Source organism: Chiloscyllium plagiosum, chromosome 23 (genome assembly GCF_004010195.1).
Source record: "Chiloscyllium plagiosum isolate BGI_BamShark_2017 chromosome 23, ASM401019v2, whole genome shotgun sequence".
NCBI classification, from domain to species: domain Eukaryota; kingdom Metazoa; phylum Chordata; class Chondrichthyes; order Orectolobiformes; family Hemiscylliidae; genus Chiloscyllium; species Chiloscyllium plagiosum.
In genome coordinates this window covers 19,508,760-19,521,016 of record NC_057732.1, presented here as the reverse complement: position 1 = coordinate 19,521,016, position 12,257 = coordinate 19,508,760, and the positions used below count along the sequence as shown (strand labels likewise).

The following is a 12,257-nucleotide window of genomic DNA, read 5'->3' as shown; positions in this document are numbered from 1 at the left end:
TCTCCTGTTCCCTGGATGCTGCCTGACCTGCTGCGCTTTTCCAGCAACACATTTCCAGCACTTACCTGCTGAATCTCGTATATCTGCTGCACCAATGCTCCACAATTGAATACCAGCGCAAATCTCTCACCACCTTTCTGCCTACCAACCCTTTTGATCTTGTCTCCATCATCCCTACCTGCTCACCAAAGATGCTCCTGTATGCCCCTGAGAAGTAATGGGATAATAGCATGCATAAGAGATCACATTGTAATGATATATGATTAGGTGACGAAAAGACCTGGGAAGAGATCTCATGGATGAGACATTGTGAGCAAGTATAATTTTATATTGTTAGTCTTTGAGTAAAGCAATGTTGATAAGATGTCCACAGACGTTTGTAGTGTTATGTAAGAGGCACTCAGACCCCTATCACCTCAACCATCTAGTGGCAACAAGGTAGAAGCACATGGACACTATATGTAACAAAGTAAAAACCAAAAATAGCCATTACTGAAGATATGTTATGAAGGTAGCAAGATACAGAAATAGTTAGACTACAGAGAAAATTCTTCCACTTCCAGTGAGTAGCCAACATGACTGAGAGAGCAGGATCAAAGTATGAGCTGCAGCAGAGCTTCAGGGCCAGGAATCAGTGGGACCTTTGACCCATCTCTACCACTCTCTGAACCATTCCTGATGGTAGAAGACCCATAAGAAGTGCACCTCTGTGATGACTGGTGGAAATATTGAACAGAAAGCACTAAACAAGGGTTGGATGAGAATCTTTTAAAGCCTTAAATGCATGTTACTTTATTCATAAAAATCTGCTCTTCAATCTACATTTAGTAAGTGGACCATCAACTATGCCAGATACTTCAAGGACAGGATGAAATAATGTCCCATATGGATGACATGTATTCGTGTTAAGTATGGTGAACTATCACCTTGAGAGTCCACTCACACGACATTGGCCATTTTGGGCAGGAAACAACTTAGACTAACCTCGCTGCTTGAAGACTAAACATCTTCATAATAAGACACTTGCTGTTTACACTTTGGCCTCCTTGTCCTTCTTGGAACTCAACTAATGATATTCTAATACATGATTCAACAAAGGAAGAACATGATCATCGAGTTGGGATAGCTGAAAACATGAGGAAGCTTAACACGAAGTGAATTTGCGAATCCTATTATCAAGTTCTTAAAATTTACGGTGCAAGCTACAGGAATATTGAAGGTGGTCAAAGAATTTCTGTAACCCGAGAACATAACAGAGCTAAAAAGATTTCTAGGGATAGTTCATCAAAAAGTGAAATTTTTATCCAATAGATTTTATCCAATCTATTAGCAATCAGTGAACCATTTAGAGAGCTGTTGAATCTAAACCAACAGTGGTGCTGGAATGTTCATCAAAGAAGTCTTGAAAAATGTTTATATTACAGAGGAGGTGGTGCTTAAAGGTAGACAAATCCCTGGGACAGCATCCCAGAACTTTATGGGAAGCTAGGGAAATGATTACTGGGCCGCTTGCTGAGATATTTGTATCACCGATAGCCACGGGTGAGGTGATGGAAGACTGGAGGTTGGCTAACATGGTGTCATTTTTTAAGAGAGGTGAAAAGAAAAGGCAAGGGACTACAGACCGGTGAGCCTGACGTCAGTGGTGGGTAAGTTGTTGGAGGGGATTCTGAGGGACAGGATGTACGTGTATTTGGGAAGACAATAGCTAATTAGGGATAGTCAATATGGCTTTGTATGTGGGAAATCATGTCTCACCAATTTGATTGAGTTTTTTGAAGAAGTGATGAAAAAGATTGAAAACAGAAAGGAGTGTGTTGTGTATATGGACTTCAGCAACACATTTGACAAGGTTCTGCATGGTAGACAGGTTAGCAAGGTTAAATCACGTAATTCAGGGAGAGCGAGCCATTTGGATACAAAATTGGCTTGGACGTAGGTGACAGAGAGTGATGGTGGAGAGTTGTTTTTCAGACTGGAGGACTGTGACCAGTGGTTTGCCTCAAGGATTAGTGTTGGGTCCAGTGCTTTTTTGTCAGTTACATAAATGATTTGGATGTAAAAATAGGAGCAATGGTTAATAAGTTTGCAGCTGACACCAAAATTGGTGGTGAAGTGAATAGTGAAGAAGTTTACTTCAGAGTACAATGGGATCTTGATCAGATGGGCCAAGGAGTAGCAGAGTGTAATTCAGATAAATGTGAGGTATTGCATTTTGGTAGGGCAAATCAGGGCTGGACTTACACGCTTAATGGGAGGATCCTGGGGAATGTTGACAGCAAAAAGACAGAGAATGCAGGTTTGTAGTGCCTTGAAGATGGAGTCACAGGTAGACAGGTTAGCCAAGATAATATTGGTCAATGCATTGAGTGGAGGAGTTGAGATGGTATGTTGCACCTGAAAAAACATTGGTTAGGTCACTTTTGGAATACTGCACACAATTCTGGTCTCCTTGTTTTAAGAAATCTGGTTGGCATGGACAAGTTGGACAGAAGGGGCTGTTTCTGTGCTGTATATCTCTATGACATTATAATCCACTTAGCAACATTCATAGCTGCAGCTGCGTCATCCACAGTTTCAGATGCAGAGCTGTGACAAGTTCAGAAAAATGGAAATGTAAATCAGTGTATTATGCTTCAAGGTCGTAATGGAAATCAAGAAAAAGTGCAGCACAATTTTGAAAAAGAAAGCCCTATCGCAATATGTGCATGAGAATTTCTCTCACTGTGTCATACAGCTAAGATTCAAGATTGATACAGATTATATGCCTATAGTTCCTTTTCACATTAATGCAATTACAAAGCTGCAATCTGGCATTTGGCGCTTCAAATTGTGTTTGATGCGATATGACTCAGTCACAGAATATGCCAAGAGAAGGACCAAGCAAACAGCTGTTACTTTATCCAGGTACCATTTAAGAGGCTGAAAGACCAGGTTTGGAGTTGATAATGGAGATGGCAATATCTCTATCATCAGTAACAGGAAACTGATTAACACATCAAAGAAAATGTTGAAAGAAGTTAGAGAAACTCAAAACAGAGACAAAGAACATCCTCAGATTAGAAAATATCATCAGGATAGATGGCCAGGATATATTCTGATTAAACTCATACTTGTTTGACAATACTTTAAGCAATGAAATATTGAATAAATACAGATGATTTGTTAGTATTTAATTAAAGATTGTTAATACCTCTAATTATCAGAAAGAATATTCCTCACAGATTATGTCATTGCAAGGAATATCAGTGTTGGGCAAAATCATCACGATTCTACCAGGAGCTTGGGAAAGGTTAGGAATGAGCTTATGTGAGTTGAAAGAGGCTTCCATATTATTGACTCCAGGTGAATTGAGATAAACTGTCTCCACAGTATCACAGCAGATAGTGACAAAATCATTAAACCAAATTCATTTGACATTTCTGACGTGATTATACCTGACCATGGATTGCCATGAGAGAAATGGAGAGAATCTGTCAAGAAATTTGAGTTCTTTCAAAGGATGAATTCACCTCATTACCACAAGCAAATTGTGTCACAGAAAGAGGAGTTAGAACTATTAAAAAAAATTGAAAAAATAGTATTCATCTAGCTGTTGAGTTAATGATCATCACCATGACAAAATGAATTATCTCCAGAGGAATTGTTGATGGGGAGAAGAGTGCGAACACAACTTCTTTCAACTTGCAAGCCTCATGTTATGAAGAAGACCATGATAGAGTGAGAAATTGTGAAGAGAAAAACAAATGAGGAACTTGAATCATCATCAAGTAAGAGAATTGTTAATTCCTCAGCTGGGAAAGGAGTATGGATTCACACTAACAACAGTTCCTTCCTTGAGAGAGCAGAACACAGTGATAATATTTGGTAGAAGTATCACAAAATGTACAGAGAATTCAAATACCTTTTGTAATATTGAAAATAAACCAAATAGACATTCTACTCTGATTCTGATGATGACAGTTGACCGACTGGAAGCTCTACAAATATTCAAGGAATGCACAATCCAGGTTAGAAAAGGAAGAGTGTAAGAGACCATTGACCTTAGAAACAAATTCAAACAATATTAAGTGATGGTTGTTAATCCACCTGAGAAACTGACCCTGTGATGTTTGAGATTTTATGGAGGGAGTGGGGTGTATAAATAAACAGAGACATGGACAGATGGAGTCAGAGAGGTGAAGTAATAGGTTCATGCTGTTAACCCAAGAGACTGTAATATGATGATAAGGTTACATGACTAAGAGAGCATTTATTTGGAGGAAATTGTGTAAATCCACAACTCTACATGTTGAATCTATAAATAAAGGGTTATTGTTAAAATGTATGTAGACTACTGCAGAGTCATTTAAGGACCAATCAGACCTGAATTACCAAGACTAGAAGATGAATCACCTCGATTCTGGCTTCTCATGTTCTGTACAGCATGTGATTTCTCCTGACCCTTCTTGATTCTAGCCTTCAGTTCTATTTCTGGACTCCAGACTTCTTCCTACTACCAATCACCTATATCCCATTCTCCTGATTACCTGTGCTTCATTCACCCAATGACCTGCTTCTCCATTCACCCAATCACGTGTGCCTCCTTGTCCTTCATTCACTGGTTGTAGGCAGTTATCAGAGGCCTGCATGTCTATCATCCAACCAACATCTCAATCTGGCTGCTGCAGTCAGGAAGTGGTGGCAAAGAATGGGCTGCCATTCGATTCAACCCCAAACATTTCCATCTCCCTGCTGGCTTCCCCCACCCATCGGTCTCTGAGCTATATCCACATTTGACATAGGGACATTAAAACTGAATATAGTGGCATTAAACTTGGGAATGTAGCTGGTAGGTTTCCCGTTTTTGTAATCCCATTTGCATTCTCGTTTTGTGTTTTCTTGCTTGTTCCCTTTCGTCTGTTCCTGTTTTAAGTGCAGTTCAGGGGTTTTAAACTTCTTGTTTGAACATAGTTGCACACAATATATGAATCCAGTTGCTCTCTTCACAAGTGCTGCTCACCTGATTTTTGTTTCAACATTTCCTGTTTTTGTACATAATTTAGGGAAGATGCTGTTGCTCATACTCTAACAACCATATGAGTCTATAACTTTCACAAAATATAAAAGAAATAATGTATATTTGCAAATAGATTGGGTTCTTTCAAACTTAACACAGAATTATTTTTGCAATGCATGCTTTATTTTCTTTCATTTGTTCTCAGGCCCGGGAAAGTTTATAGTTGTGTCCCATTTCAGTTACCCTAGCTGGCTTACTTGGCCACTTCAAAGGACAGTTAAGAGGTAGCCATAATGGTGTGCAACTGGAGTCTCATGTAGCTCTGACAGGATAAGGATGGTTGCCTTCCTTAAAAAAGCATTGGAGAACCAGTAGAATTAGCTGCTTCATGGTCCCTTTAACTGTTACCACCATGATGGGATTTGAATTCATGTTCTTTGATCATTAGTTCCAGCTTCTTTAGTATTTTCCTTTGTCTCATTAGAAAATGCAGTTATAATTGTAAAGATAACACTTAAATCCAGCTTTTTTCATGGTTACTGTCTGTTTGAGGTAACTTTAGACCTTATTTGAATCTTTCTTTCAACAAAGGAATTTTACCAGAGATTTAATTACATTTGCTTTATTTAGTATTCTTTCCCTTAAAAATGTTTAGGTAAATGGAAAGTCCTGAAACCAATTAGCTCAGTTCTTTACAATGAACTTAGTCTTAAAGCCCTTTTATCATTGCCAGGCAAATATGATTAAAGAATGATACATATCAATGGATGGGTGTCCCTTCTCTGTGTTTCACACTACAATTAATACAAATTCTGTGGTTGGGTTATCTGCCTGTCAAATCCTCCTGTCCTCTTTACAGTCTTGGGAGCCCAAACACAAATACTCCAATTTAGAAACCTAACAAAGTGATTCAAGCTTCAACTATTGGCTTATGGTATGCGCATTGAAAACACACTAAAATAGCCTTGTCCTAATCTAAGATGCTGGTGTACCCACATTTCTAACTGGTGAGTTATTGTAGTTGGTGTCAATAATTACAGATATATTTCTCATTCATGCTGGACGTTTACAGGATAATGTGGATATTATTGCAATAATTATTGCTAAATATGCCAGATCATTTGCTTGTGCAGCTTTCAAAGTGTCAGAGGCATCTCCCATCCTCCCACTCACCCCCATATTCAGGAGTCAGAATTCTTTATGTTGTATCATTTCTCCCTTTCACCTTAATTATCATTGCTACTCTCCAATATCCTTTCCCATTCTAGAATGATAATCTTTTACACTCAAGTCACGTATGCGAAGCCCTTGCCCTAGCAATTTAGTCTGACCTTTTTCTTCATGCCCCAATGGAACAGACAAGAGAAAGGAGTGATAATGGAAAGTATGTTCATGTGTTCTGTCAAGCCTATCTACCATTCCCTACGATGACAGTTGTTCTTGGGTTTCATATCTACTTTCCTACCTACTCCCAATATGCCTTTGAAAGCAAATTGATAGAAATGAGGAAAACAGTGGCATATATGGAGTTAAAAAAATCCCCAAGACCATAAGATATAGGATCAGAATTAGTCCATTCAGCCCAGGTGGTTTTCATTCTCAGAAGGCCAAAGAAATTGTGAGAACATTAAAGATGCCTTAACTGTCATGGCTAAAGGTTTTTAGCTAAAGGTTTATATGTTAGAATTGCACCTGGTGTTCAAGCGAGGGAGACAAAACCTAGGGAGCACTAAACCTGTGAGCCTAATCTTTTGACAGAAACTTACTAGAGAATAGAATTTAGGAACGGGGATTGAATGTGGACTTCAGGAAAAGTTGTTGAGCTGGTTAGGAGCTTGGTTAAGTGGTAGGAGACAATTAGAATAAAGGACAGGTACTGTACATGGCAGGATGTGACAATCACTGTTCTTTAATGTTGGGACCTCAACTATTGCCAGTATTTATTAATAACTTTGATTAGATAGAAAGCCACATCATCAGTTTTACCATTGGCACAATGATAGACAGCAATGTGAATCATTTGAGTAATATCCTAAAAGCACCAAGAGTTATTCATAATTTCATAATGTGTTTAAAACTGGGACAAATGGATTACAGCGCAGGCAAATATGAGGTCATATGGCTTTGGACCTAAGAAGAATACATCAAAGTAACTTCCAAGAGGTGTAAAGCTGGAAATGCTGGAGATACTAGTAGACTTGTGACCCCTGTACAGGGATCATTAAAGTGTTGTGAATAGGTATAGAAAATAATCAGTAAAGCAGGTAAATTTGGCCTTTATAGCTAAAAGGCTATGAACATGATGGTGTAGAGGTTATGCTATAGCTGTATAAAGCTATTGTTGAACTAAACCTGTGGTACAATGATTAGTTCTTAGCAAGGATGTGTTGGCTGTGACAGACGTGGTATGTAGATTTATGAAAATGATACCAGGATTCTAAGGGTTAAGTCATGTGGGGACATCATGCAAACTATGATTGTATTTCCTGGAAGTTTGAAGATTAAGGAGTGATCAGCATTTTCAAGGCATTAAGTGTAACAGTTAATACCCTATTCTGTTGTTTATATATTTAAGGATTAGGGATAGTAGCCAAACATTTCAAACCTTTCAGAAGTGAAATTTTAAAATACTACACATAGAAGATAGAAGTTTGGAACTCTTATACAACTGGCAATTGATGGCAGATCAATTTTTAACTTTAAATCTGAGATAGGTTACCAAAAATAACAAAGTAAGTGAAAGATACAGGACAATATGTATGATGAAAGTCACAGATGGGCCATGAATGTGCCAGTTAATGCTAATATTGTCTTGAAGGTCTGAGTTTTCTTATAGAGTCATAGAGATGTGCAGCATGGAAACAGACCCTTCGGTCCAACCCGTCCATGCCGACCAGATATCCCAACCCAATCTAGTCCCACCTGCCAGCACCCGGCCCATATCCCTCCAAACCCTTCCTATTCATATACCCATCCAAATGCCTCTTAAATGTTGCAATTGTACCAGCCTCCACCACATCCTCTGGCAGCTCATTCCATTCATGTACCACCCTCTGCGTGAAAAAGTTGCTCCTTAGGTCTCTTTCATATTTTTTCCCTCTCACCCTAAACCTATGCCCTCTAGTTCTGGACTCCCCTACCCCAGGGAAAAGACTTTGTCTATTTATCCTATCTATGTCCCTCATAATTTTGTAAACCTTTATAAGGTCATCCCTCAGCCTCCAACACTCCTGGGAAAACAGCCCCAGCCTGTTCAGCCTCTCCCCATAGCTCATATCCTCCAACCCGGGCAACATCCTTGTAAATCTTTTCTGAACACTTTCAAGTTTCACAACATCTTTCCGATAGGAAGGAGACCAGAATTGCACGCAATATTCCAACAGTGGCCTGTACAGCTGCAACGTTTTCAACTGCTGTCTGATGCAGGTACAGCAGAAATGTAACAAAATTGAAAATACTAAGAGGATCTAAGGGAAGTGGTCTCTGTTGGTTGCAAATAATCATGTTAGATTCAAAGCATTAACTCTGCTTTTTTCTCTCCACAGACACTGTCAGAGACCAGTTGAGTTTATCCAGTAATTTGTTTTCACATTCACAAAAATAGTTATGCATGTAAATTACAGCCTGGATTAACACCTTCATAAGCAAGCCAAGAATTCACAGCTATTGAGACAGACCAAAGTGACTTGTAATGTGGGGTTTATTGACATTCTGTAACCTAAGGACATTGTGACCTAAAACAGGCTCCATTGTGACATAAATTTACCTAACCTATAGTTGAGGATAACGTTTGATTATTTAGAATTTTAGACATACCTGACCTTATGGACAGTATTGAGTTACTTCATACTGCGATGTTAAGTAACAGACAGAAATTATTTGATTTGGTAATTCCATATGAATGATGGCACATCACGTAAGTAGAATCCACAAAGGCAGCTGCAGAATAAAACATGTTTTGGTAACTAATTATTTGACAGCAGCAAACTATGTAATTTATATGCGTGTTAACTTGGCTCAGTTAGCAGTCTCATCTGAAGAATTTGAGTCCAGAGTTTTCAGAGGATTGTGTAATGTTTTAAAAATTTGTCCATGTTAGGCCAGCATTTATTTACCATCCCAGTAAAGAACCATATTGCTTTGGGTCTGGAGTCAGATATTGGCAGGACCTGCTACGGATGGCAGATACAGGCTACTTAATTTGATCTGGCGACATCGCTATCTATGTAATGCACAATACTTCTCTCATCTTCCCCATCTAAATCCATCCTTATAATCACCTCCCTCATAAGCTTGATTTACCTTAACTGTTGCAAAGCTATTTATTTTAACCACTTCCTGTGTTAGCAATTTCCACATTCTTATCATTGTTTTAATTAAATAAATTTATTCTGAATTGCTACTAGATTTCTTAGCAATTATTTATATTATTTTTATAGCCTCCAGTTATGCTTTTACTTATGAGAGGAAGCATTCCCTTTATCCATTCTGTAAACAGTTTTCATCATTTCAATAACTGTTAGATAATTATTCAGCCTTTTGTTTTTCAAGAAAAAAAAGTAGTCAATTCTTTCCTGTCACGCATACGTATGTATTTCTGGCATTATCAATGTTACTTTTCTCTGAACCTTCTCCAGTGCTTTGAAGTACTTTTTATAACATGGTGACGAGAAGTACAAGTGTGATCTAACCAACCCTTGATATAGGTTTTGCATAACCTCCTTACTCTTCAATTCTATACCTCAAGAAATAGTTGTGTGTTTGGTTTGATTTATTTCATCGCCTTTATTATTGTATTTGTACTCAGCGATCCATTTTTTTCTGTACTCCATCTAGACTTGCATCTTCCAAGTAAGAACTTTTACTGCCTGATCCCTCCTACCAAAATATACTATCTCTGGCTTATCTATGTTGAGCTTCTTTTGCCAATTATTTGTCCATTCTGCAAGTTCATTAATATCTCATTGTAATTTGTTAAAGACCTCATCAGTATTGACTTTTCTCCCTAATTTGGTGTTAGCCACATATTCAGTAATGCTACTTTTGATTCCCAAGTCTACATTGTGGATGTAAATTATGAAAAACAGTGCCCCCAGCATTCTCCCTTCTGGAACACTATTTCCAATTGCAGCCACTCTGAATAACCGCCTTTAACTCCCACACTGTTTTCTAACCTGAGAGGAACGAGCAATCCATTTCATCACTTGTCCTTTGAATCTACATTCTCTGATCTTAGTCATTAATATATTATGAAGCACCTTACCAAAAGTGTTTTGAAAGTCCAGATAAATTACATCTACTACACTACCATTGTCTTCTCTCTAAATACCTCCGAAAACTTAATAAAATACTTGCCGGTCAATCTAGATGCATATAGTTTTCGCATCAGGATTTTATTTCCATTCTCATCACAAGTTATGTATTCCTCTTATACCCAGTCAAGTGGTCACTTAGTAATCCCTTAACTAACATATAACTATCATCTGTTCCTTAATTTCAATTGGTCTTGACCTGACTAGATGACAACCCCCTCTTTAAATATAGGAATTGCATTAACTGAAGGCACAATGTCAGCTCTAGTACAGCAGAGCCCCTGCATTGTGCTTCAGATGAGATAATGTGTCTGCATACAATGTACTTTTGATTAAGATGTTTCTTGAATATTTCATAGCAGCGTTTGAGGAAGAGCACTAATATTTCTTCATCAGCCAACACAGAACAAGAATATTAATGGTCATTTATTTCATTGCTGTTTGTGGGAACTTGGGTACAAAACTGATGCTGTACTTGCTGAAATAATAACAGTACATTTCAAGTTAATCTATTGCATATGCACACATTTTGACATGTTATTGATAAAGATGAAAAGATACAATACAATTATTACTAATCTATATAATGAAAGAACAAACATGCAAATGAATTTGTAATTTTATACTTATGGTATCATTGACATAGTTTGTTTCTCTCTGCATAGTGTGAAAGTGCACAAGAAATTATGAGCAAACTCAAAGATCATTCACTGCTGAAGCAAGTAGAATACCTGCAAACAGAAATCATGAAAATGAAGATATGGTCATCCAGCATCACAGAAAAACGAAATAAATTGGATGAAAAATTAGTTTCTCTTTCTGATACCATTGACAGGATAGACAAGAATACAGTTCAAATATCTAGCGATGTCACCACAAAACTTTCTGGTGTCAGAACTGACATTCGACGGATATCTGGTCTGGATTCAGATATTAGTTTGCTGAAAGATTCTTTGCGTGAACTGGAAAACAAGGTGAGTAATGTCGAAAAAACTGCTGTTCACAACATCGGGAACTTAATTGCGACAAGTGTTGAAAGAGTCACCCAACTTAAGAATATGGTATCTGGAAATACAGACAGAATTGAATTACTACAGAAGAAATTGACTGAATTGAAGGTTGAAGATATTAATCTTTCAGACAGACTTTTGAGTTTGGAAGATAGTCGAGCTAAACTTGTTAAAGCAGTAATGTTTGCCAATGACCTTAAACCTAAGGTTTACAATGTCAGAAAGAGTTTCTCTCTCTTGGAACCACAAATAAATGATCTGTTTGGAAGGATTGGTCAAATTTCTTCTGATCTACTGAAAAGAAATGAGGAGCTTGCCAATTTAAGAAAAGAACTAGCTAATTGCACTGCAATTGCAAATGACAGTCAGAATGCAAAGGATTGTCTAAGTCAGGTCACTACTCTGGGTCAGTGATCATAGATTTTTCCTCCAGCAAGATAAGAGTTTGGAGATTTTAAGTGTAATTATCTAAAGCTGTCAACCTGATTTGCATTCATGCCAGAGTTCTTTGTTTTCATATTACTAAGGATATTGGGTTGTGTTGCATTACAATAGGCATGATGTTATAATATTTATTCCCTTCTCATGAAAAATTTTAAGAAATGGAAAAGACAAGCAAGTGACTTTTCCTCAGACTGCAGCAGAGGTTTGGAATGCAATATATTTTCAGAATAAGTTGTGCTTTTTAAAATAAAATGTTTTACACACTCAGATTCTATTATTTACACTGCAGTATCATTGAGTCTGTAATGATATGCTTATAGAATTTCACCAGATACAATGAAAAGTAAGTTTAAAAAATATTTGTGAATTATAACATAATGGTAAGTCCTAATCCTGAAGCTGAACCATAAGATTCTAGCACAATATTGAACATATTCATCTGAAATTTCTTTTTTTTTTGTTGTCAAACAGACATATGTTGACCTCTGCACA

The 12,257-nt window shown here is 37.5% G+C and overlaps 1 protein-coding gene across 2 annotated transcripts in view; it reads left to right on the top strand.

Annotated features, from left to right (window-relative positions):
- Nucleotides 1-12,028, top strand: part of LOC122561674 (inhibitor of nuclear factor kappa-B kinase-interacting protein-like) — a 28,676-nt gene extending 16,648 nt beyond the window's left edge. For both annotated transcript variants that reach the window (XM_043713655.1, XM_043713657.1), the window contains exon 3: nt 10,977-12,028. In XM_043713655.1, the coding sequence (XP_043569590.1) occupies nt 10,977-11,735 (759 nt within the window). In that variant the 3' untranslated portion in view covers nt 11,736-12,028. The remainder of the gene's footprint in view (nt 1-10,976) is intronic.
- Nucleotides 12,029-12,257: the final 229 nt, after the last annotated feature.